At 45.5% G+C, this 25,440-nt stretch overlaps 2 protein-coding genes across 8 annotated transcripts; both read left to right on the top strand.

Moving 5' to 3' along the window:
• Positions 1 to 1,934: 1,934 nt before the first annotated feature.
• On the top strand, positions 1,935 to 7,182 carry LOC125001001 (aspartyl aminopeptidase). Of its 3 annotated transcripts, none has more exons than XM_047576892.1 (14): positions 1,935 to 2,065; positions 2,493 to 2,583; positions 3,491 to 3,579; positions 3,715 to 3,828; positions 4,001 to 4,126; positions 4,199 to 4,323; positions 4,396 to 4,480; positions 4,559 to 4,666; positions 4,841 to 4,918; positions 5,138 to 5,218; positions 6,102 to 6,262; positions 6,442 to 6,481; positions 6,559 to 6,828; positions 6,931 to 7,182. In XM_047576892.1, exons 1-14 carry the CDS (start codon positions 2,060 to 2,062, stop codon positions 6,979 to 6,981), a joined length of 1,425 nt encoding a protein of 474 aa, XP_047432848.1. In that variant the 5' UTR covers positions 1,935 to 2,059; the 3' UTR covers positions 6,982 to 7,182. The 3 variants fall into 3 exon arrangements, with proteins under 3 accessions (XP_047432848.1, XP_047432849.1, XP_047432850.1); XM_047576893.1 differs by lacking the exon at positions 1,935 to 2,065 and adding an exon at positions 2,074 to 2,217; XM_047576894.1 differs by lacking the exon at positions 1,935 to 2,065 and adding an exon at positions 2,086 to 2,244.
• A 912-nt stretch (positions 7,183 to 8,094) lies between these two features.
• Positions 8,095 to 25,177, top strand: LOC125000977 (receptor-type tyrosine-protein phosphatase-like N). Of its 5 annotated transcripts, none has more exons than XM_047576812.1 (23): positions 8,095 to 8,344; positions 12,509 to 12,559; positions 15,743 to 15,853; positions 15,928 to 16,018; positions 16,092 to 16,236; positions 16,346 to 16,733; positions 16,839 to 16,982; positions 17,067 to 17,101; positions 18,082 to 18,278; positions 18,580 to 18,666; positions 19,639 to 19,718; positions 19,817 to 19,881; positions 20,848 to 21,057; positions 21,133 to 21,456; positions 21,554 to 21,701; positions 21,777 to 21,850; positions 21,925 to 22,002; positions 22,095 to 22,214; positions 22,302 to 22,468; positions 23,550 to 23,603; positions 23,685 to 23,749; positions 23,853 to 23,926; positions 24,520 to 25,177. In XM_047576812.1, exons 1-23 carry the CDS (start codon positions 8,266 to 8,268, stop codon positions 24,589 to 24,591), a joined length of 2,859 nt encoding a protein of 952 aa, XP_047432768.1. In that variant the 5' UTR covers positions 8,095 to 8,265; the 3' UTR covers positions 24,592 to 25,177. The 5 variants fall into 5 exon arrangements, with proteins under 5 accessions (XP_047432768.1, XP_047432769.1, XP_047432767.1 ...); XM_047576813.1 differs by having other exon boundaries at positions 16,343 to 16,733; positions 21,148 to 21,456; XM_047576811.1 differs by having other exon boundaries at positions 16,343 to 16,733.
• The last annotated feature ends 263 nt before the right edge of the window (positions 25,178 to 25,440 follow it).

Here is a 25,440-nt window from a genome sequence, read left to right as displayed (position 1 = left end):
GGAGAAAGCTCCCACTCGCAAACAGTACGTGTCATTAATGATGATATCATTAGGATGTTTGACAGTTAAGTGGATTGATTAAGAGGTTTCCCGCTGCCAGCAGACTCCCCGCTGACTCTGAGCTCAAACAAGAATTTCACTTTCCAGTCTGCGTTTGCGGCCCGCTAACTAAAAGAGTTACCTTCCCTCACGCCACTAATGGGTAGTGTAAGATTTCACACATTTACATGTTTCCCACAGAAAGAATCAGTCCGCTCTGATTGGTTCGGCTCCAGTGACCTGAACAGGCTCTGCCCACACGGAGCTGAAGCCGCCAGTAGAGGATCGATGCATTGGAGAGTCAACACTCTGAACTTCACAGGGCTCAGTGTTAGTGCACACCTCCAGGAGTGCAGGTCAAAAGTTTTCAGGGTTCAAACTGGGTTTGAGTCGCCTCCACAGTCCACAGGTTAATTGGTGGTAGGTGTGCATGTGAGTGGTTGAGTAAATCTTTATCTTTATCCAGGTTGTGGGATCCTGCAGGACGTCCAGCTGGAGGACTCTGCAGGGTTTAGCGTAGCAAACATGCTAATGCAATAAATGCACCTGCAAAAGCTTTAACATCTCTGAAGTTCTTTGGAGCTAAGAGATGATTATTTCTAGCGAGCGAGTAGGAGAATTTGAGTCATTATAATTAGAAGGAAGAGAGATTCCCACGTGATAACCGTCTGTTCAACACTTCCACCGAAGCCTGTTGCTCTCACTACGTCTAATAATAGAGTCTGAATACGAATGTGAGTCTGCATGTTCTCATCCCTCTGGGCTTCCTCAAGAGCAGGAGACACGACACCAGCTGACAGCTGAGGTAAACATCTCTTTGTCACTTTATGACTCTCCTCCTCTCCGTCTCTGCTTCATCCTCCTCCTCCTCCTCCTCCTCCTCCTCCACCCTTGGTGTTTAGGTCTATATAAGGCTGGTTCCTGTGGTGGTGCATTGATAAATGGCTTCGTGGGAGGGAGGTAAACACGGAGGGTCTCCAGGAGGAAAATAAAAGCAAACAAAAAATGAAACGAGGGTGGGTTTGGCTTGATTATTCTCCTTAATTAAACATTGCAAATATCTCAGCACCTTATTGCATTTTCAAATTATATATTATTAACATTTTAAATTGGCCAAATAAATTACGTTTCAGGCATTTGGTTGAGTTTAATGATTTGAAAACAACAGTTTTTAGCACAATAAATAAATACCGTACATCACCAGGTGTAATATTTGTACTGAAATACTACAGTATATTATTATTATCTATTCTATATTAACATATTTATTACCTTCATAACCACCTTAAGCTGCCAAGCAAAATTTTGTTGTAACAATTAAAGTTCTTCTTCTTCTTAACAGTAATAACACAACACTTTATGGTAATAGTCATATTTAAGAGCAGGAAAATGTATTTAAATGACATTAACAAACATTAACTGTGATTAAAATTTAAAATTTAGGGGAATATTTTCCTGCCACAAAATAATTAGACAAAAAGATGGAGCGGATTATAACAGAAAGACTCAGAAAAAACCTGCTGTCACCTTATCAAAGCGGGTTCCACAGAGCTTTTTATAAACATATCACGCATACGATATGTTATGGAAAGGAGGGCTTCTACTTGAACTAGGTAAGTTTGGAATAGATGGAAGATTATATAACATGTACACACTGTAATAACATAGAATTTTTCCAACACACTCGTTGATAATAACAACGTCTACAAGGGAGAAAGCAAAGCCACGTTTCATTATAAAGAACCTCCCGAATGAATAAGGAAAGATAAACATACAACCATCTGATTAGAAGGGAACATGATTCATTTTTCAGTACATTAACTGTGATTAAAATCCACAATTTAGAGGAATATTTTCCAGATAATCGTCACCTTGTGGAAAACTAATGAGGCGTTGTAATACACCTCCTGGCCGCTGGGTGTCGCTAACGCGCCATGTTTGAGACTCTTCTTCTTCGTCTCTCCTCAGCTAATCTGTGGCTCCTGTCGTTTTACTGCCGCAGAGTTTGAAAGTCCAATTAATGCAGGTAAGTGTCATAAAAACTGATTACAGTCGCTACGTTATACGGGCGAGTTGTTTCCTGTGTGAGAGCCGCTTTGACTTTGTGTCGTCGGAGGAAGCGGAGCGAAGAAGAAAAGCGAGAAAGTCCGATTGTCCGCTTCAGCTTAGTTAGCAAAGGTTAGCTGACTTCCTTTATCGGACAAGGTGATTTATGGAAGTTTTGTGTTTATTGAATCGTTTAGAATTTGCTATTTAGTGCGTGTTTCTCCTTTTATAATCATTGTTTAATGTTCCTAAGTGTGTTGTATTTTTCCTTTTGCTGAATCGCCTAAAACCGTATTAGTGTCCGAAGTTGGAACCAGTCGCCGGTAGCTTTTTGCTGCTAGCGCCACTGTCACATTTCTCCTCCTGAACTTGACTGTTTTTACGTTTTTCTGTCTTTTTCTTTGCAGTCTTTGATCATGAGTGGCTCCAAAGAGGCAGTGCGGGCAGCCGCCAACGAGTTCGTGCAGTTTGTCAACAAGGGAGTGTCTCCGTATCACGGTAAATGCAGAAAAAAGTGCAGAAACTAATGTAATTAGTTTAACATTTGAATCATTATAGGCTACTACGTGCAGAATTATGTAGATTAATTGCTTTATTGTATATGTATGTTAAGCTTTGCGTTGCATTATCCAAACTATACTGTCACAGTACATGACCTCAATGTTGCAGAAAACCTCAAACCAAACTCCATTCAAAAATCTGTGAATTTAAGGTGTCCTTGCTTCTCAGCACTTATTCATATAAGATACTCAGCCCCACTCCCTGTGTTACATCACAGTGTCTTAATACAAAGAAAAATAAACTAGTGTCCTTTAATTTTTGGTGCATGTTGTGAGAGAACTGATATATTTCCTGTAGGTTTTATAACAAAGAGATTTTCATGTGTCAGCGTTAACGCGGCGTCGGCTGAAGATGATGATCACAGACGACTTTGAGCTCGAGATAAGATTTCTGCAGATGGAACAGATATTTCATAATGTCTCTTAATCACCTTTGAACTGTCGCCCCCAAAGTGCATCTAACAATTAAAGAGCACACATACAGGAATATATGCGGAAATGGAAATAAGTGATGACGTTTAAAAGCTGAAAAATCTAATCTAATTCCAAGCGTCACTGCTAAAAAAGACCAAAAATTATGAGTTGGAGCTATTTTTGCAGTTAAAGCAACGTGATTTTCTATTCACGTGTCTTAAGTGAGAGGATTTGTTGCTTTAAAGTGTCTTGAACATCGTAAAAATTCTTCTTAAATGTGTTATTAACCCAAAGAGTTCTGTTTTCTCAGCATCAGTCACACAACAGATGAGTCTTTGTTTATTTAAACTGTTGGAACGAACTCCAACCAAAGATCGCAGTGACTTTTAACAAACCAATAAATGTCCCGTCTTTTGCTGTCCTGCCTGCAGTGGTTGAAGAATGCAGGCGGCGTCTGTTGGAGGCCGGATTCATCGAGCTGAAGGAGGCAGAGAAGTGGGAAATCAAGCCAACTAGCAAGGTGAGTCAGGGGCTGTGGTCTTCTTCTTCTTCTTCTTCTTCCTCTTCTTCTTCTTCTTCTTCTGCTTCTTCGAGGAATCTCAACATTTTGGGGCTTCAGAAAGAAAAAAAAAAACATTTTCTCTGCTGTTCTCAGTACTTTCTGACCAGGAACTTCTCCAGCCTCATCGCCTTTGCAGTCGGTGGCTGCTACCGTCCAGGAAACGGCTTCTCCATGATCGGAGCCCACACAGACAGCCCCTGCCTGAGGGTGAGAGTCCGCCCACACTCAGAAACCCCCGTTACAGAGCTAAGATGAGGCAGAGTAAAGCTACGCTGATGCCAGGAGGAGCTTTAAACTCTTCCTCGTTTGATTTGGCGCGTTGAAGCCAAGAGAAACGCTGCGTGTGATGCAAAAGCCAAACAAGTGTTTGTGTTTTCAGGTGAAGCCGAGGTCTAAGAAGACAAAGCAGGGCTGTCTGCAGGTGGGGGTGGAGTGTTACGGGGGCGGCATCTGGAACACCTGGTTCGACCGGGACCTGACCATCGCCGGCCGCGTCATGGTCAAGGTACCAGGGGTTTTATTTCTGTGTTATAATGGACGAGTCAGGAAGTGAATTTAAAGCGTCTCCTTCCTGCAGAGTGAGGGTAAACTGATGCACCGGCTGGTTCACGTCCCCCGGCCTCTGCTCAGGATCCCCCACCTGGCCATCCACCTGCAGCGCGACATCAACGACTCCTTCGGCCCCAACAAGGAGAACCACCTGTGAGTCTCTCAGCCGTCTGCACTCCAACCTTTTCCCCCTTTGTCCTTTCTGACTTTTTGTTCCTGTCTCAGTGTCCCCATCATCGCCACGGCCGTGCAGGAGGAGCTGGAGACGGGCTCCGCGTCCTCCGGAGACGCCTGCTCTGCTGCCACCACGGTAAAACCAGCGGCATCGAAACGTTTCGTCTCTTTATTATATCATGACAAAGTGTAAAGAGTTCCGCTCCCCGTGCAGGCGGAGAAGCACCACCCAGCGCTGGTCACGGTTCTGTGTTCAGAGCTCGGCGTTGAGCCTCAGTCTCTGCTGGACTTTGAGTTGTGTCTGGCCGACACGCAGCCCGCGGTGAGTCAAACATTCACCTCCCGTCACTTATGAAAATCCCTCCTCGCCCCCTGAAGCAGCAGTGAGCTCATGTTTTCGTATTTTTAGAGACTTTAGTCGTAGAAAGTGAAAGTGACTGGATGTCGTGCATTTTTCTCTGAGCTTCTTCTTCTTCTTCTCCTCTAATGTCTGCAGGCTTTAGGAGGCGTCTACCAGGAGTTCATTTATTCTCCTCGTCTGGACAACCTGCACAGCTGCTACTGCGCCCTGCAGGTCAGATTCAACCCCACAACCTCAATAAATAAATAAATAAATAAATAAATTTGTCCTTTTGTTGACTTCTTTAACTAACTTTTAGCTGCTCTGGATGAAAATTAAATTACTGGCATTCAGTTGAAGTCACAGCTTCTACCTCAAAAATACTTTCTTTAATGTTTTTTAATGACCCTGATGGAGAAAGTCTCTTCTAACGCATCATTTCCGTGTGTTCAGGGTCTGGTGGAGTCCTGCTCCGGAGACTCTCTGGCCAACGACACCAACGTCCGCATGATCACTCTGTACGATAACGAAGAGGTGGGTGTTTCCTCTGTTAAAATTCAGGCTGATGTGGTAAAAAGGTCCTTTCTTGATGAGATTTAAAATAGAAATCTTGCCGTTTTGAGGAGAAGGTCAGAGTATTAACTAATAGACGTCACCATGAAACTTTTCCAGTTCCATAAATACAGTCATTTTTTTAATTTGCAAGTTTTCTTATTTAAATATGCAAATGAGGACTTAAATATGCGCTAATTTGCATACGTTTCCGTACGCAGAAATCTGAATAATGGCTAAAGTGAGGTTCAAAATTCTTGTTTCATTTTCTTAACATATTAGATTTCCAGGTATTTACAAAGGAGATTTTAGATTTCTCTTTATATCACAAAATAAAACAAAATACTGTCCAAAAAATCTATTTTCACCATGTTTTTACTTCATCTGGCTTCTCTTTGACTTTTCTTGCTGATTTGAGCTGTAATTTTCTTCTCAGAGACGACTTTAAACGTCTTTATCTCAGATAAACTCAGACTAGAGGCAGAATATCCGGTCACTTTTGAAGATTTTAGCTTCAGATTTCTTTCTACTTTCACCATCGGTCGCCAAAAGACAGGATATGACCATATTTGGAGGTGAGTGACTTTTGGAGGAGATAAAGAGCTTCACAACAGTTCCTCATACACCAGATAGAGACGAGACTCACAGTAGAAAGATGAGGAAATTAGAGACAAAGTGTAGAGAAATAAACACATAAATGAGCACATTTTTTAAGCTAGTTTGATAGACGACGTGTTAATGAAGCAAAAAATCTCTAAATTTATCAGTGGGTGAATAAATGATTGATAAATAAATAACATTGGGCCCAGTTTCCATATTTTTTTCTCTCATTATAAGTGATGATAATTGCGTCTTTTTCCTGTAGGTGGGGTCAGAGAGCGCTCAGGGGGCTCAGTCCAACCTGACGGAGCTCATCCTCAGCCGCCTCTCCTCCTCCTCCTCCAACCTCACCGCCTTCCAGCAGGCGGCGCCGCTCTCCTTCATGATCAGCGCTGACATGGCTCACGCCGTTCACCCCAACTACCAGTCAGTACCAGCAGCACCGCTCAGAGAACTGCTAATATACGCCAGACACTTTTTCTCCTGTTCTTTATTCCTGTACATTTTACTACAGATCAGCTGGACTCGTGTTGAGACTTTACGATGCTCATTAACTCTTTTTATGGTTCTACATTAAAGTTATTAAATTAAAACGATGCTTTCAGGGAGAAGCACGACGAGAACCACCGACCCGCTTTCCACAAGGTCCGTACCTCCACCGGTTTATAAACCGTTTCCGATTCTCTGACGATGCGACGTTAACGCTGTGACGACTCTTTCAGGGCCCAGTGATCAAGTTTAACAGCAACCAGCGCTACGCCACCACGGCCGTCACCGCCTCCGTCATCAGGGAGGTGGCGGGGCAGGTGGGCGTGCCGCTGCAGGATGTGATGGTCCGTAACGACAGCCCCTGTGGGACCACCATCGGGCCCATCCTGGCCGCCCGGCTCGGCATCCCCGTGGTGGACATCGGCGCCCCGCAGCTCTCCATGCACTCCATCAGGGAGATGTGCTGCACCTCCAGCGTCCTGCAGAGCACCACCCTCTTCAAGGTGAGTGTGCTTAACTAAAACGCTTCAAGTACATGTGAGTAGCATTAGATAAAAAGGCTATCGGTGAGTTTTAAACAACTTCCTGTGTGCTTCTCCCTGCAGGGTTTCTTTGAGTTGTTTCCCTCCGTGAGGAGCACGCTGGTCGTCGACTAGAGCCGGAGGAACTGACGGTTAAAATACAAAATAAAATAAAATAAAAAGGAGCAAACATCATTATGAATATTACTCATAAAGCTGCACATGAAGATTGGGATTTCTTATTTCTGTCTGATCATCTCCTCTTCCTCCTGAACCCCGACATACAAAGATGCACTCATTTCTTATGAAATTCTTTAATAAATAATATAAAATCTATTGTTTTTGTGTTTCCTCCTCCTCCTCGTGTGAATGTGGAGCCTTTCCTCCCGCAGCAGAGGCTGCAGTAATTTCATTTCTGCTCAGTTTTAATGAAACGCAGCGTGGAGCCAGATGTGCTTTCTCTGCCAAGTGTCTAGACAGTTTTTTGGCAGGAGGACGCGGACGCCTGAGCCACGTCGTGATGCAGAGGGAGACGAGGCTCCTCCACTCTGCTCTCGGTTCCACCGCCTGGAACCGGTACACGACCCTGACAGGTAGAACAGACAATCTGCTTCATTTAAAGCTCCTGAAACTAGACTTTTAGAAGGCGGAATATTTAGTAGGTGATTGTGACACTGTTGAGAGTAAAATCTGAAAGTAAATCTCTGATCTTGCCGCCAGAGGAAACTGTTTTGCTAAAAACAAACAGAAGAAGAAGTTTCTGACTTCTAACCTGAAGTCTGAGCTGAGAATATTTCTCCTTTTGTCTGACGTGAATCATTTTCTACAACCTACATAATGATTCATCTTCTAAAGTTACACCAATAACTAACCTACACAGGTGAAATGACGCGCGCGCTCCAAAGGAAGGAAGGGAGGGAGGAAGGAGTCGCGCGCATTTACGCACTTGGAGATAATTTGTGTAATTCTTTCATATCCGTTAGTATTTCTTGACACGGAGGTGGAGTGAATCAGAATCACCAGCTGTGTTTGTTTGTTTATTTATTTGTTTGTGTGTGTGGTGAGTTGTGTTGTGTAGGATTCCCAGTTTTCACACACAAACACACACACTCTCTCTTCTCAGTAACCAGAATCAGAGGCCTGAGAACAGAAACATCATCTCATTCACGTTGCGCTTCCTCGTTTTCTCCGCCACACTGTAGCGCCCCCTGTGGCCAGGACACTCCAGCCCACCCGCCTCCCCCTCTCACTCTCTTTCTGCCTCACTCTCACACTTCCTCTCCATCAGTCCTCCAGCAGCAGCCTCTCCTCAGTCATGGGGAGCTGGTAGAAGCGGCTCTCCTCTCCTCACCTCCTCCTCACCTCCTCCTCTCTCCTCCTCTCCTCTCCTCGCTCCTCGCGGTGGATGTTGGATGTACCATGAGGTCTCCGCGGCTCTGGGCAGCTCTGTGCCTCCTCCTCACCGCCTCCTGCCGGCTGTGCGCGGCCGCCCGACACGGTAAGACCCTGACGCGGATCAGATTTAATCCGGCGCAGATGAAGACGGACGCACTTTGCTTTTAATGAACCTGAGTCCAGGCTGCGAGGCGCGGCGCGTCACAGCCACTTCCCCCGCTGACAAGTCCCTGTTGCGGTGTTTCTATAGGAACTGTTACACTTGCAAGAGACGGAGTTTGGAGTGACCTTACGTCACTTTACATACGCTCCACCACATTTAGAAATTTAAAGCAGGCTTTGTGGAAGTTGCTTTTTTATCTCTTCGTCCTTCTGTAGAGACTTTTAAGGATAAAACTAGTGAGATGCATTTTGCTGTGGCAACTCATGAGCAGAAACAAGAGCAGTTGGGTTCACCGGGTTACATCCTATATGTTCCTGCGTTTCCTACTCGCTCTGTTTACACCGGTGCTAAAATTGCGTCACTGACGCAAATGCTCTGACCGTGGGCTGGCTCGGATGTGTCTGGGTGCCTGGATGAATCATTTTTGTTGTTCCCTCTACAACGACAACAGCAAAACACACGACCGAAGAGCAGCAGGAGGAGGAGAGTGTGTGTGTGTGTTGAGATATGCAGCCACAGATGGAGAGCTTGATCTTTAGTGAATATGAATGGAGGTATGTTATCTACTCTGGCCCTGTGAGTACAATCCGCACGGCTACGACACTAACGGAAAGAAATATTAATTAATAGGAGCGTAACTGTGACCATAAAGCTCCATGATGCTCGACGATATTGCTCCCGCAGGAAATATATTGTCCTCATTACAAAGATGGAGCTCACCAGAAAACTGTAAAGCACACGTGGCAATAACCTGACACGAATTAAGTGTCTTTAAAATAATATAATAGAGATTAACTCGTTATAATTAAAGGAACAACATGATGTCAGTTCAGTTATTAAGACTAAAAAGGGATTCAGTTTAAGGATGCATGTCCAGAACCTTGTTTGGATGTACACAGACGTCTAAAATAATTTTACAACCATGTATATTTCACATATGTTTAAAAAAATGTATATAAACTTGTGTCTGAATTGCTCTTGGCTCATAGTTCCTCCTGCATAGGCCTCCAGAATATCAAGAAAGACACAATATTAACAAAAAACATAAACTAAATGTCTACACAGAGACACAAACGGGCACAAAATGGCCACAAAGACACGTAAAAGCGGCTGCTGCGAGAAAAAATGTTCAAACGACAGATGTGAAGCATTTTCCGGCTGCGACGCTTGAACTAAAGTTTTAATAAAATCCCATCAGAAACTTGAACCCACAGTTAAAACTCATGACACTCGCTGTTATGACTCATTCGTGACCTCCCAGCTCCGTCTGCTCCCAGTAATTACAGCAGCTTCCTGTCTCTTTGACACACGGGCTTTCAGCACCACGGACAGCGAACAGCAGACTGCGCGAAATCCGTTTTCACACAGAAAATTATTGTTTACGGTCGTTTCATTGTGTGATTTTCTCACACACAACCCACCCAGACTCCAACTAAACCACGTCCTTTACTGATTCATCCACGGAGGATTTTTTATTACGATTAGAAATGTTGTTGTTTTGTTTGCGAAATGCCAGAAAACTGTGAAAATAGTCAAATTTTATGAAGCAAAAATCAAAACAAAACAAAAAAAAAAGTCCAAACCGCCTTAAATATTCAGTTTAAAATCAGATACAAAAAACAAAAGAAACATCAAATTGTCACATTTGAGCAGAATATACACCGATCAGCCACAACATTATGACCACCGAGAGGTGAAGTAAATAACATTTAAACCCTCTTGTGACAAACCTTTAGTCCTGGTATTCACTCGTTGTGGTTGATACTTGTTACTTGACACGTAGCCCCCACCCAGACCAGACCAGGCACCCCCCACTCCCCCACCCCCCAGCAATGACACTCCTTGATGAAAATGGAACAACAAAAAACACAAGGTGCTGACCTCTGAATGAACTAGATCCCAAACTGATTAAGTATTTATCCACCACCATCACCACTAACAACAGGACACTCTCAGAAGGCCCGTGTCCATTCACTGATGAGTCACAACAAGGGAGACCTGCACAATATTAATAAGTTATGCCAGATCGATGTATTCGAGATCAGTCCAATTAATAAAGTCAGTTATGAAGAACTTCAGCCCTGAATGGATGAATTATCAAAGACTAATAGATAACCATCAACACAACATTTTAAAAAAGTCCATTAAACCCCTTTCAAGTCTTATTTTCAGTCTCTGTCTTATTTATTATCAACATTAATGACTCCCTGTCTGTGCCACTCAGGTCCACTGGTTTCTGTTGTTTGGGCACTATTTTCAGCAGCGTATGAATCCAGTGTGTGTTTGGGGATATGATTCAGCAGGAGACACCCACTGTTGGACCTGTCCTTTAAATCGCTGCACAGTCAGAGTGATTAGTGTGAGGCCGGTGGAAAGGTAAAGGTTTAACTGAGCCGAGGAAGGTTGTGACTGGGCTGCGCTCCGCTGCCACTTAGCAGCACCGTGCTCCATCCAGGCTGACTCACTCCACCTTAAATATCCCCTGTCAGGCTGCAGACCAGAGGACGAGCTCACGCAGCAGCAGCAGCAGCAGTGGCGGCGGCGGTGGCCACAAATGCCAGAAGCACCATTATGAAAATGACAGTGAATTCAGTCTGGCAGAAAGTTAATGGACGATAAAAGCAGCGCTGGCAGATAATGATGATGATGAGATTTCGGTTATGAGCATAGTTTTTTTTATATGAAGGCTGCAGAAAGAAGCTTTTGTTTTCATGACTGTACAACCTCTGTGCATTAAAACCTGCTGTAATATCGCCACAGAGCAGTAACAGTATACATAAAATATTATTTAAAGTTTAGGACACGTGTGACCAGAGATTCCCTGCTTTATTAATGTCATGTTTTTTATTATTCCTCTGTAAAATAACCGCTTTCCTTCACCATCACCAAAGACAAAATGGAGCTGTATGTGAGCTCAGAGGAAACTCTCCCTAATTAGTGTCAACCGGAGGAAGAAGAAGAAGAAGTTTGTGAGGGAAAGAGAATTTCCCCGGAGGAATGTTAAAGTCCTCCCGTTGTCTCGGCAATGAGTCATTTCCAGGGTGATCCGCACAGAGAGCTTCTGTTTCTTTAGGTTTTAAAATCTCCCTCTAACATAAATAAATTCCTCCACTTTGCAGCATTTTCCTCATCACGTGTAATTTATTCTACAGCAGAAATTGACGGGAAGGACACTGCGCAGCTGAAAGGCTTTTTTTTTTGTTGTTGTTATTTGTTGAATCAAGCCTTGTTGTAAACTAAATATCTTTTTGTTTTCCATATTTAACGTGATTATTTGACGTCACCCCGTCCACCCAGATAAGAACAAACTGCGGCGAGATGCCCTTATGAACCCAGTCAATGTTTTCTCAGTCTGCTCATCAACAGATTTAATTACACGGAATTTCTCTCGGTTATGTTTTGTAGCAGAAGCGTTGCCCGAGTGACAAAGATGGACGAGGTCTTCTAGACGTGGGAGATAGAGGAGGGGGAGTGGGAGGAGGGGGAGGAGAAAGCAGAAATTAGTCATCAGGAGGAGTTTGGTCGGAGGGATGGAGAATCTCTCCGTTCTATGTTTAGCTGCTTCTCGTCTTTCTCGTTTACTGGAGATTCCCCCTCTGATATCTCCGCACAGGAAGCACGTTTGTGTCGTCATGTGGTCGATACTCGGCCTGACGTTTTATAGATTTCAGGAGGGGAATAAAAACACGAGTGGAGGAATAAAATGAAAACTGAGATCTACCTCAGTCCCCAGACTTCATCGCAGCTGGATGCGTTTCTCTGCTGAACTGATTAAGTCTTTGTGCTCAGGATTATGTGAACCCTTAATGAACATTCATACATAAACAGAACCGGCCTCGCGACAGATTAGAAGCTGGGAAAAGGTCAACTGTATAACGCACTTCCATCTGGAGATGCTTAGCAACGCAGTGCTGATGTTGAACGTAGCTGTGTGTCGTCGGGGAGTTTTCAAACTCAATTATGGATCAGTCTGAGTCCATATTTGTTTTTGGCTTAGAACAGAAAAAGTCTAACAAATTCATCAACATCACGAGGTTTAGAGGGAGCAGAGCTTTGTGCAGCCTCCGTAATGTTTCTTTTAAAAGTGTTTCTGTTTTCCTGTAGGTTGTTTGTTTGAGAAGAAACTCTGTCCCAGTGATCAGCTGTGCAACGATGGTGAGTGTTTCCGCATCTCATGCGTTTAAAATGGATTCCGCCTCTTTTTCTTATGAAAGGCTAAATGGAAAATTAAGAAATATGTTTAATCTCATCTCATCTTCTACGACCATTGATTCTCATCAGTGTTGCAGGGTTTGCTGGAGCCTTTTCCAGCAATTAAGAAACATATAAGCACAAAACTGTGCCTGCCACCTCAGTGCCCGCACAGCTTTTATTAACAGCCACACTGGATTAAACGTAATCTACTGTGATCGGCCTGGAGGACGCGCTCTCAGCTTGATTTAATGACTCCACGGCTGATTCACCTGGACGCAGCTTCTGCTAATAGACCCCTTCACGGGTTTGTAAACAATGTGGCGTCTTTTTAAAGGGGCGGGGCTTAACTGGATGCAAATTATCTTAAATGCTATAGCTTGTAAGCGGTGGTTAGCATGTTTAAACGGACTGTTTTTGGCAAAAATGGACGAGTTAAACTCATATATTAGAGAATATACTAATACACCCACTCCACGAGACATAGTGAGTTTTATTTTAAAGAGTTTACTTGAAAATGACGATTTGACCAAAGGAGGACACACAGAGGACAAAGTCTGGTCTGTCTTTATCAAGTGAAGTCTCTTCAACACAGATATTACAAGAAGTAAGTGGAACCACTGTGGAGGGAAACGCAGTTAATGCAACTTGCGCTTGGACACCCCTGAAACACGCAGTTAGCATTAGCATCAACATGTAGCAAGAATCCCCCAAATAATGACATGAAGTGTGGGTGTTGATTGTCTCACTCCAGTCATTTATTTTAATCACCAAAGTCAAACTAAATTTGTTTATGACTGACAGTGGCTGGTGTGTGATAAAAAAGTTAGTGTTTTTGATTATTTCGGGTTTGGCCCTAAAACAATACAACAAGATGACGTTTTTTATGATTGAAAGTGACAGTGTTAGCCTCCAACTAACATTGTGACGTCACAGCGACGTAGGCCATGAAGGTGCTGTTGGATTCGTCCACCTTAGTCCCTTCACAGTCCGAGACTTCTCAGGACATAAAAATAGAAATAAAAACACAAATCACACTCTTGAGCAGGTCCACTTCTTGTTTGGTGGTTAATAGCTAATTAAATAAAATACTTAATCCATGTTAAAACCCACCAAACATGTGGAGCTAAAGCCTCCCAGATGTTTCTCCTTTCTTAGGCTGATGTGGACAATTAGCTCTTATTTATACGGTTCCCTGAATGCAGCATGATTAGGACAGTAAACGTACCAGCAGTGGCCGGGGCTGTCTATAATCCCTCAGAGGGTTTTTTCCTGCTTCCTTCCCGTCTGTTCCACCACCACGAGGATGTCATTACAACAACGTGGACATGTGTGTGTCTCAAAAGAGGCGGCTGTGTTATTGATGTGTGTCCTCGTGTCCACGCTTAGGACGTCTTTGTTGAGAGACCTCTGATGATGGGTTTACAGCTGGAAGAGATTCAGTTTACAGCCTCAGAACCCAGAGTTACAATAAGATGAAATAAAAGCTTCATTTAGAAATAAATCTATGTGATGCATCATGTTCAGTGATGAACTTCCTGAATATTTGTGTCAGATAAATTGAATCTTGGAGCTTTTCTTCAGTAGTTTTTAGTTTTCCTAAAACATTTTGTGTCTTCAGTGATTTATAATCTATAACACTTAAAACCACATCCCAGCCCTGACTGAACACACGTTGCGTGGTTAAAACTTTAACATAAACACAGTTGGACGGACGTGTGTCTGTGTGAGGACGGAGGATGGACAGAGAGGAAGAAAGGGACGTAAAGAGGAGGGGACGAGAGGAAGATAAAAGACAGACGGGAAAGAAACAAAGAGAGGAGAAGGGAGCGAGGGAGCAACGTAAACAAGGCCTCGCTCCGTCAGCTGCTCTCGGCCAATGGCGGCTCGCTCCCGGTCGTCTCCACGGCAACGCTGACATCACTTGCCTGACGACCGTGTGTCTCCCTCATGTGTTTGTGTGTTTGATGAGAGATGGAGGGAGACGGAGGTGATGACTCACCCAACGCGGCCCACGCTCTCACATACACACACACACACACACACACACATATATACACACATATACACGCACACACACACACACATACACACACACACACACACATACACACACATACATATACACACATGAGTGCACCAGTGTGTGTGTGTGATTGTGTTTACAGACTTTTCTAGATACATATAAGGAAGGAAGGAATAGAAGGAAGGAAGGAAGGAGTCGAAGGATGGATGGAAGGAAGGATGGAAGGAAGGAAAAGAAGGAAGGAAGGAATAGAAGGAAGGAAGGAAGGAATCCAAGGAAGGAATAGAAGGAAGGAAGGGAGGAAGGAAAGAAGGAATCGAAGGATGGAAGGAAGGAAGGAAGGAATCAAAGGAAGGAAGGAATCGAAGGAAGGAAGGAAGGAAGGAATCGAAGGAAGGAATGAAGGAAGGAAGGAAGGAGAAGAAGGAAGGAAGAAGGAAGAAGAAGGAAGAATAGGAAGGAAGGAAGGAAGGAAGGAAGAAGGAAGGAAGAATCGAAAAGGAAGGAAGAAGAGGAAGGAAGAAGAGAAGAAGGAGGAAGAAGGAAGGAATCGAAGGAAGGAAGGGAGGAATAGAAGAATGGAAGGAGGGAAGGAAGGAAGGAATCGAAAAAAGGAAGCAATCGAAGGAAGGAAGGAACGAAGGAAGGAAGGAAGGAAGGAAGGAAGGAAGGAAGGAAGGAAGGAAGGAAGGAAGGAATCACAGGAAGAAGGAAGGAAGAAGGAAGGAGAGGAAGGAAGGAGGAATGAAGAAGGAAGGAAGCAAGGATGGAAAGAAAGAGAAGGAAGGAATGAAGGAAGGAATAGAAGGAAGGAAGGGAGGAAGGAAGGGAGGAAGGAAAGAAGCAATCGAAGGAAGAAATAGAAGGAAGGAAGGAAGGAAGGAAGGAGAAAGGGAATAAGGAAGAAGAAGGAAGGAAGGAAGGGAAAGGGAAAGGGAAAGGAAGAAAGGAAGGAAGGAAGGAAGGAAGGAATAGAAGGAAGGGAAGGAATTGAAGGAAGGAAGGAAGGAAGGAAGGAAGGAAGGAATAGAAAGCTGAGTCATTATCTTCCTTTCTAGTCGATTTTCCAGCCTGTGTTGTTTGTTCCCTTCATCTTTGTGTGTTTGTGTGTCAATCTGCAGACGGTTTGTTTGGACAGTGCAGGGCCCTTCATCAGGACCCGGTCCAGTACCAGGCGTCCGTCCCCGTCCTCCACAGGCTGCAGGAGGTCCTCAAAGACCTGATGGTCCAGGGTGAGTGTCATGTCGGGGACGTCCTCGTCCCCGTCACAGCTGTGATGACCATGTGTCTGTGTGCGACTGCTCAGGTCTGACCTGGAGGGACGACGTCACCCAGGAGATCATCGCCCGAGAGCTGAGTCGCGTTCCCACCGTCGGCCCCCAGGACCCCCCCAGACAGTAGGAAGAGGATCCTTAGAACAAATAAATAAATAAATAAGTAATAAATAAATAAACAGCTTTGGTTTCTTAGGTCGTCCAGGTTGTTGGGTCCCGTCCCACAGAAGGTTCATGACCCCGACGTGATGCAGCAGTACGTGGACTACATGGTCCTGGACCCCTCCCGGTCCTCGGTGCACATGCAGGCGCCCCGGTTGGACCCGTACAGCTTCCAGCAGGTAGGAGCAGGGAGGAGCGTCCCTCCGTCCTGAAGGAGCCGCTGGTTGAACCACGTTCTGTCTAATGTGACGTGTGTTGTTGTTGTTGTTGTTGTTGTTGGTGCAGCAGCCGTACGAAGACCAGGAGGAGGAGGAGCGCTCCCTCAACTCCCTGGACGATAATCCGGCCTTCACACCCTCACGCTCCAGAACCCGAGGAAACTCTCTGGACCGGGACCGGCAGCTCCTCCAGGACCTGGTGTCCTTTTACCTCACGTCCCCTTCTTCCTCCTCCTCCTCCTCGTCCTCCTCCTCTTCTTCCTCCCTCTCCCAGCTCAGAGGGCCGGCGGCCGCTCCATCTTCCTCCTCATCTTCCTCCTCGTTCTTTCCAGAGCTGGACTTCCCGTTGGACTACGGCGAGGACTACGTTTCCCAGGTGTCTCAGCTCCGTAAGGAGCCTCAGCCGGAGACGGAGAAGAAGGCTCAGAAGGAGTACGACGGCCTGTCAGGACTGGACGGTGAGAGACTCACACGTCTTCTTTATTACATTTATGTGGAATAAATTTTACTTTATCTCTGTGTTTTATTTAACTCTTGTGCATCGGTAAATGTGTTTTTTCTAGAACGCTCTCTGCAGACGCTGGCTCTGCTGCTCGACCACTACGGCCTGGACGTGAAGGACTTGTCCTCGGAGCAGAAGGACAACCTGCCGGCCGTCCTCAAGCAGCTGCAGCTGGAGACGTCCTACGCCAACAAACAAACCAAAGGTCACTGTCTTCACTTCACCGACTCCTCAGCCTCAAAGCTTCACTCACTGACATTTAATTCACACTGGTCTCTTTAACTTTCAGATAAATATGGGAAGAACGCGGCCACGGGGAAGAAGGTGAGACTTCACACAATATGACATCTGTGTGTGGGAGGAGCTTATTATTATTATTACTATTATTATTAATGTTATTATTATTATTATTATTAATGTTATTACTATTATTAATGTTATTATTATTGTTAATATTAAGGAAGGAAGTAGGAAAGAAGGAACAAAGGAAGGAAAGAAGTGGGGAAGGAAGGAAGGAACGAACAAACGAACGAACGAAGTAGGAGGGAAGGAAGTAGGTGGTAAGCAAGGCAGGAAGTAAGGAAGTGGGAAGGAAGGAAGGAAGGAAGGAAGTAGGAGGGAAACAAGGAAGAAGGGAAGGGAGTAGGAAGGAAGGAATAGAAAGACTGAAGAAGGGAAGGAAGGAAGGAAGGAAGGAAGGAAGGAAGGAAGGAAGGAAGGAAGGTAGTAGAAAGGGAGCAAGGAAAGGAAGGAAGGAAGGAAGAAAGGAAGCAAGTAGGAAGGAAGGAATAGAAAGGCTGAAGGAAGGAAGAAAGGATGGAAGGAAGGTAGTAGGAGGGAAGGAAGGAAGGAAGTAGGAAGGAAGGAAGGAAGGAAGTAGGTGGTAAGCAAGGCAGGAAGTAAGGAAGTAGGAAGGTAGGAAGGAAGGAAGGAAGGAAGGAAGGTAGTAGAAGGGAAGGAAGGAAGAAAGGAAGGAAATAGGAAGGAAGGAATAGAAAGACTGAAGAAGGGAAGGAAGGAAGGAAGGAAGTAGGAAGGAAGGAAAAAAGATAATAGGAAGGAAGGAAGGAAGGAAGGAAGGAATCGAAGGAAGGAAGGAAGGTAGTAGGTGGTAAGCAAGGTTGGAAGTAAGGAAGGAAGGAAGGAAGGAAGGAAGGAAAGAAAGAAAGAAAGAAAGAAAGAAAGAAAGAAAGAAAGAAAGAATGAAGATAGTAGGAGGGAAAGAAGGAAAGAAGGAAAGAATAAATAAATAAATAAATAAATAAATGACTATTGTTGTTGTTGTTGTTGTGTGTATCTGTCAGGTCACAGAGGGGTCCATGGCCTATAAAACAGCCCCCCAGGAGGCTCCGCCCTCCACCGTCAAGTCCCTGAAGGCAGCAGGAGTCCAGGAGGAGGCGACTCCCACTGAGGCGGCCGGTCACGACAAACTGGGGAAGAAGAAGCAGCAGCAGGAGGAGAAGGAGGAGCAGGAGTTCGGCTACATCGTCACCAACCAGAGGTAACGAGGGTCTGACTTCCTGGTTAAACGTCACATGACCTGTTCACGGCGTGTGGGGGCGGAGTGTTTCCATGGTTACAGGTTTGTTATTGTCATAGTGAGGAAGGAAGGAAGGAAGGAAGAGAGGAAGAAAGGAAGGAAGGAAGGATGCAAAGTAGGGAGGATGGAAGGAAGGAAGAAAGGAAGGAAGGAAGGAAGGAAGGAAGGAAAGGAAGATGTCTGTGTGTCTCTGTGTGTATCTGTTGACGTGTATGTGTGTGTGTGTGTGTGTGTGTGTGTGTGTGTGTGTGTTTTGTCACAGCCCCCTGAGTCTGAACGATGGGGTGCATCTACTGCAGCTGATCTCAGAGAGGATCGGCCTCTCCACCAGCTCCTTCACCACCATCAGGTAGGGACCAGGAACCAGGGACTAGGAACTAGGAACCAGGGACCAGAGAACAGGGACTAGGAACCAGGGACCAGGGAGGAGTGCCTAGGAACCAGGGACTAAGGACTAGGGACCAGGGACTAGGAACCAGGGACTAGGGCCTAGGAACCAGGAACCAGGGACTAGGGCCTAGGAACCAGGGACTAGGGCCTAGGCACCAGGGGTCAGGGACTAGGGACCAGGAACCAGGAACCAGGGACTAGGGCCTAGACACCAGGGGTCAGGGACTAGGGACCAGGGACTAGGGCCTAGGAACCAGGGACTAGGGCCTAGGCACCAGGGGTCAGGGACTAGGGACCAGGAACCAGGAACCAGGGACTAGGGCCTAGACACCAGGGGTCAGGGACTAGGGACCAGGGACTAGGAACCAGGGACCAGGGACTAGGAACCAGGGACTAGGAACCAGGGACTAGGAACCAGGGACTAGCGCCTAGGAACCAGGGACCAGGACTAGGAACCAGGGACTAGGGCCTAGGAACCAGGGACTAGGGACTAGGGACCAGGGACCAGGGACCAGGGACCAGGGACCAGGGACCAGGACCAGGACTAGGACCAGGACTCGGACCAGGGACCAGGGACCAGGAACCAGGAACCAGGGACCAGGGACCAGGGACCAGGGACCAGGGACTAGGGACCAGGACCAGGGACCAGGGACCAGGGGCTAGGACCAGGGACCAGGAACCAGGGACTAGAAATCAGGGACCAGGGACTAGCGCCTAGGAACCAGGGACTAGAGACCAGGGACCAGGGACCAGGGACCAGGGACCAGGGACCAGGGACCAGGGACCAGGAACCAGGGACCAGAGACCAGGGACCAGGGACCAGGGACCAGGGACCAGGGACCACGGGCTAGGACCAGGGACCAGGGACCAGGGACCAGGAATCCTCGTGACTAGTCCTAATGAGCGTGTCCTGCTGTGTTCTCGTCCACAGTGTGGTGGGACCTGCCATCACCTTCAAGATCAGACCCAACTCCAGGAACCTGACGGCTGCAGACGTTGCAGATAAAGCTGGTACGCGGCTGCGTCAGTTCTGGTCCTGCAGGTCAGAGCCAGAGTTCTCGGGACATGAAGGGACGTAACGGAGGCTTTTTTATTCATTTATCTTGTAGTTGCAGAGAAGAATTTCCTGGATTCTGAGACGGGTCTGAAGGTTCTGCAGAGCGGCGTTGGAGAGGTGAGATGTGTTTCTTCTGTTTTCACATGAACCAGTAATTAAGGAAATTTAACGACCTTCAGTCTTCATATGATCTCAAAACATCTTTCTAATTAAATTTTATAATTATTTCATAGTGACTTTCTGCCTAATTCTTCACATCCTTTAAATCATATAAATAAATTATAACGTATACAACTTATGTAGGACGAATCCTGCCACAATAAAAAATAAATAAATACCTACAGATGTATTCTATAAATAATTAAATATATAAATACCTAAATATATATCATCAATGCTATTTATTTATTTATATTTTATTATGGCGTAGTTGGTCCTCCATAATAACTTGCACTCAATGTGTTTTTATATTTTTGACATATTTCTATAATTATCTATATAATATAAAAGAACGATTTCAATTTTTGTACAGGTTTATAAAACTTTTAATGCCTCTTATTATTAGTTATTGAGTCATTTAACCACAAAAGAAAATATGTTAACAAGCTCCTCCAATAAACATCTGCTGGAGATATTTTAGGAAAGATTTTCAGTTTTACTGCCTAAAACACCAACAAAACTAAAAAAAATAATCCATACAAGTAGAAATTTACAAATTCCTAGTGCAAATTGCCAATTTTCTCTTTTTTTTCCATTTATACATTTTTGTCTAAATCGATCAATTATTGTGCACCCTTTTAAATCCTGTTTTAAATCTTCTTCTGTAGATTTTGCAGGTTTTCTGGTGAAACTCTGACTTTGGCTTTGAACATAATTAGAAACGTCTGAAGTTCTATTATTTCAGAACTATTGGTGTTTTCTCTAAATTTAAGTTGAGGTTGACGAGAACAAAAATAGTTCTCAGTTCTTTATAAAAACTGAAACCATCCTTGACTGATATGATCTCCAGACGTCTATAAAACCCATTAAATAGCTTTTAACGATCTTAAAAGGGCTGAACTTGTACTTGTCCACTCGTCACAGAGGAATGATGGGAAGCTGTTGCCCCTGGTGACCAGAGTCCAGCCCCGGTCCCGCTGGGTGTTTGCGACGCTGGTGGCCATGGCCTGCATGGGTGGCATCCTGGTGGCGGCCATGACCATCGCCTGCCTGCGCCACCACGCCCACCGGCTGGCGGCCAAGAAGCTGGGCCTGGGGCCGGAAGGAGGCAGCTTCAGCCACCAGGAGTATCAGGTCAGTGGCATGTTACGAAAGAGCATCAGTCTGATAAAGAGACAGAATAAGGAAGGGAGGACATGTGCTCACCAGGACCTGTGTCGCCAGCACATGGCGTCCAAAGGCGCCTTCGGACGCCTGGAAGCTGCCGCCCTGGGAGCAGTGGGAGGAGCCAGTGGAGGAGGAAGTGGAAGTGGAAGTGCGGGAGGAGGTGGAGGGGGTGCTGGTGCAGGAGCAGCAGGAGGAGGAGGAGCAGCAGCAGGAGGAGGAGGAGGTACGGACTCCAGGGTGAGCAGCGTGTCGTCCCAGTTCAGCGACGGAGCCCAGCCGAGCCCCAGCTCCCACAGCAGCACCCCGTCCTGGTGCGAGGAGCCGGCCCAGGCCAACATGGACATCTCCACCGGCCACATGATCCTGGTCAGTGCCCGACTCAGACGCAGGAGGAGGAGGAAACAAAACTGTCAGGTTCATTTGAAAAAAAAACGCTGGGGGTTTTTTTTTTTTTTTTTTGAAGGCTTACATGGAGGACCACCTGAGGAACAAGGACCGTCTGATGAAGGAGTGGGAGGCTCTGTGCTCCTACCAGGCCGAGCCCAGCGCCGTCTCCGTGGCGCAGAGCGACGCCAACGCCAAGAAGAACCGCTGCCCGGACTCCGTGCCCTGTGAGTCTCACATATTCAGTCCGATGTGATTGTTTCTGCATGCACTGTCTGGAACGTCTCCTGTTGTTCCGTTAGATGACCACTCGAGGGTGAAGCTGAAGGCGGAGGTCAACCCTTCGCGGTCAGACTACATCAACGCCAGCACCATAGTAAGTCGGCTCTGCTACTCCCCCTTCATCCTCATCGGCTCAGACGCCAATAAGTCTCCTCCGCCTCCCTGCAGATTGAGCATGACCCCCGGATGCCGGCCTACATCGCCACCCAGGGCCCCCTGTCCCACACCATCTCCGACTTCTGGCAGGTCAGCGACAGCCTCGCGTGTGTGTGGTGATGAATGTTTGGTTGTGTTGTTTACTTTATTGTGTATGTACTTCTCTGCTGCTGTGCGCGTAGATGGTCTGGGAGAACGGCTGCACCGTGATCGTGATGATGACGGCTCTGGTGGAGGACGGAGAGAAGCAGTGCGACCGCTACTGGCCCGATGAAGGCTCGTCCCTCTACCACATCTACGAGGTGGGAGCTCCACCAGTTGTGTTTATTATGTGTGTGTGTGTTGTGAGTTCCTGAGCCGCTGGGATTTCACTTTGTCTCCGATTCCAGGTGAACTTGGTGTCGGAGCACATCTGGTGTAACGACTTCCTGGTGCGTAGTTTCTACCTGAAGAACGTGCAGACGCAGGAGACCCGGACCCTCACCCAGTTCCACTTCCTCAGCTGGCCGGCTCAGGGCATCCCCACCTCCACACGCCCCCTGCTGGACTTCCGCAGGTACTGCTGCTGTAGCATCAAGCCAACACGGACACATTCCCCCGATAAAGAATCAACGTAGCTACCTTCCATCCTTCAGTCTCTGTTCCTTTATCCCTCCTCCCTTCATTTTGAACATATCTGTCTGTGTCATTCTTGTGGTTTGCAGCTAGTAGTCTGGGTCCAGTTGCATAGTCACAAAAATGATCATGGACTGATGTGGCTGCAGCAGGAGGTCCATCACTTTTACCCCACCCCATCTACCTATCTGTCTATCTAGATCTAAAACTTGCTAACTGTATAGACCCCTTCACAGTTTATAAGCACTGTGACGTTTTTGTGAGGGGCGGGGCTTAACTGGAGGCAAAACATCTCAAACACTATTAGCGTCGGTTAGCATATGTCGACTTTATGAGGAAAGCGCACATTTTAGAGAATTTACTAATACACTCACTCTCCGAGACTGTGAGTGTTATTTTAAAAAAGTCTCACTGACTGGACGCATGATTTGACCAAAGGAGGAGACACAGAGGGGACGAAGTCTGGTCTGTCTTTATCAGGTGAAGCCTCTCCAACAAAGATATTACCAGAAACAAGTAGAACCACTGTGGAGGGGAACGTAGCAAAGAAACTTCAGCTTGAAAACCCCTGAAACTTACAACTAATGTTGCGTTAGCTTGCAATTAGCATTAACGTGTAACAAAAATCCCCCAAATAATAATAAACTTAGCGTAATTTTAGTCCCAGTTTATTCTCATCCATAAAACTGATGATCCTTTACATATTAACCTTATCTGATTGTCTCACTCCATTCGCCAAAGTCAAACCAAAGTTGTCTACGACTGGCAGGGGCTGGTATGAGATAAAACTCGGTTTTAGCACCAAAAAAAGTACAACAACACAACATTTTCCTGGTTGACAGTGACAGTTTTCGCCTCCAGCTTCCCTCTGTTTTGCCTCCAGCTAACGTCGTGACGTCACAGTGACGTAGGCCATGGAGGGGTCTATATTTCACGTGGGCTTCTTTTAAATCATTATTATTATTCTGTCATGTTTCATTGTAACTGTGAAAAGCATTTTGTCATCTCGTCTTTCTCCTCAGGAAGGTGAACAAGTGCTACCGAGGACGGTCTTGCCCCATCATCGTGCACTGCAGGTGAGGCTCGCCGCGCTTTGAACAATCTCTCAATTTTCTCCACCTCTGATGTGTTTATTAAAGCTCGCTGCGTTTCCATAGCGACGGCACAGGCCGGACTGGGACTTACATCCTGATCGACATGGTTCTGAATCGCATGGCTAAAGGTGACGTCTGTTATTCATTCATATCTAAAATCTCCTTCTCCCTCTGCGCTGTAGTCGGACGACTGGAATCTGATCAGTTTTTTTTTTGGGTTTTTTCCTGCAGGTGTGAAAGAGATCGACATCGCTGCAACTCTGGAGCATGTCAGAGACCAGAGGCCTGGGATGGTCTGCACGAAGGTGAAGGAAGATAAGAAAACAGAACTTAATAACAGGCCTCCAGCTTGAAGGATTTGCTGCAGATGTTGTGGTTTAAATGGGGTCTTTGATTTTAGTGATTTATTCCGTACATGCAAATTATATGTATTCAAAAAGACAGAGATATAAATCAAAAGCAGTGCAATAATTTGACCTACATGTCCGAAAAGCCTTCTCCACAAATTATTAAAAGTTGTTTATTTCCCTCTTCCTTTCCTTATATTTATATATACACACATGCATTCGTATACACATACATTTACCTACATAAATAACAACCGGCTACATAAATAATCCCTATATCTTGTGAAAAACATTTTTTTTTTGTAAATGTTTTTGAAGCGGTTTAAGTTTGGACCTTCTTTCCCTCAACCTTTTCCCATGATTTGACACACTTTACAACGATATACTCATAATGTTATGGCTAATTAGTGACTAACTCTTTCCGCAGCATCGTTTTCATCATTTAGTCAAAAAAAACCTGCAGCAACAAACAAACGTCTGAAGCAGAAAGAGGTGAAATAATTCTTACGATTAATCATAACCTTAATATATTGTTTGTGTCGTGTCTCCAGGACCAGTTTGAGTTTGCGCTGACGGCCGTGGCTGAGGAGGTGAACGCCATCCTCAAAGCTCTGCCCCAGTGAAACCAGCCTCCTCCTCCTCCTCCTCCTCCTCCTCCTCCTCCTTATCTTCACGTTTCTCTCTGTGACGACGACGACGACGACGATGACGAAGAATGACGTCATGCTTCTTTCTGCTGATGCCTTGAAACTTGATGTCACATTGAAATGGAAACGCGCGGGGAGGTGTGATTCTTAAATGTTTGTGGCGTTAAATGTGATGCGTTCAGAGACCTTACACCACAAACCATTTAAACATCACCTTCCTTGTGGACGTCCTGGTAGCTTTTCCTCGTCTCTCTGTGGTTGTTGAATTTGTGCTGCTCTCGGGTCGCCGTGTTTTGGACTCTGTGAGGGAGGGAAAAATGGGCTGACGATGAATTTCTACATCCTCCTTTCCTCACGAAGCTAAAGCTTGTACGTCCTTCTCTTTGTGTGCCATTCACATCATTTTGCCTCTTGATATATTGTCGTTTACCTCATGCAAGACAGAAAATGAAATTAAAAAAAATAAAATAAAACAGAAATGCTATTCTATGATAAAAAATAAAAGCTATTTTGTATCTGTGAGACCTTAAATAAATGTTTCCATGTTTTAGTGCTGCAACCACTTCATGTGACCTCTGACTTTCTCTACTTCACAGACTCAAGTTTACAGGTTTATACATTACACATTACACTGGTGCTGCTGCAGGTTTACTTATTTATGCTCATTGCTTGGAGCTCTGAAGCCCTGCAGAGGGCAGTAATCTGCCTAGAACAGTGAAATGAAACAGAAGAAGAAGATTCATACGCTGATTCTGGAGTTGTTTGTTTGTATAAACATTGAAACCAATAAAAAAAATCACAGGCTTTAGGTGCCACATTAACACT

The sequence above is a fragment of the Mugil cephalus genome, chromosome 23, assembly GCF_022458985.1.
Source record: "Mugil cephalus isolate CIBA_MC_2020 chromosome 23, CIBA_Mcephalus_1.1, whole genome shotgun sequence".
In the NCBI taxonomy this organism is placed as follows: Eukaryota; Metazoa; Chordata; class Actinopteri; order Mugiliformes; family Mugilidae; genus Mugil; species Mugil cephalus.
Note: the sequence above shows the minus strand (reverse complement) of the source record. Positions and strands in the feature narration are given on the sequence as shown.

Excerpts from the sequence above, each read along its gene's own strand:
- LOC125001001 (XM_047576892.1), top strand. Across the intron at positions 3,829-4,000 it reads CAGACAGCCCCTGCCTGAGG|GTGAAGCCGAGGTCTAAGAA; the intron begins GTGAGAGTCCGC and ends TTGTGTTTTCAG. Across the intron at positions 4,481-4,558 it reads CCTGCTCTGCTGCCACCACG|GCGGAGAAGCACCACCCAGC; the intron begins GTAAAACCAGCG and ends CTCCCCGTGCAG.
- LOC125000977 (XM_047576811.1), top strand. The coding sequence starts at position 8,266 with ATGAGGTCTCCGCGGCTCTGGGCAGCTCTGTGCCTCCTCCTCACCGCC. Across the intron at positions 18,279-18,579 it reads TACATCGTCACCAACCAGAG|CCCCCTGAGTCTGAACGATG; the intron begins GTAACGAGGGTC and ends GTTTTGTCACAG. Across the intron at positions 18,667-19,638 it reads AGCTCCTTCACCACCATCAG|TGTGGTGGGACCTGCCATCA; the intron begins GTAGGGACCAGG and ends TCTCGTCCACAG.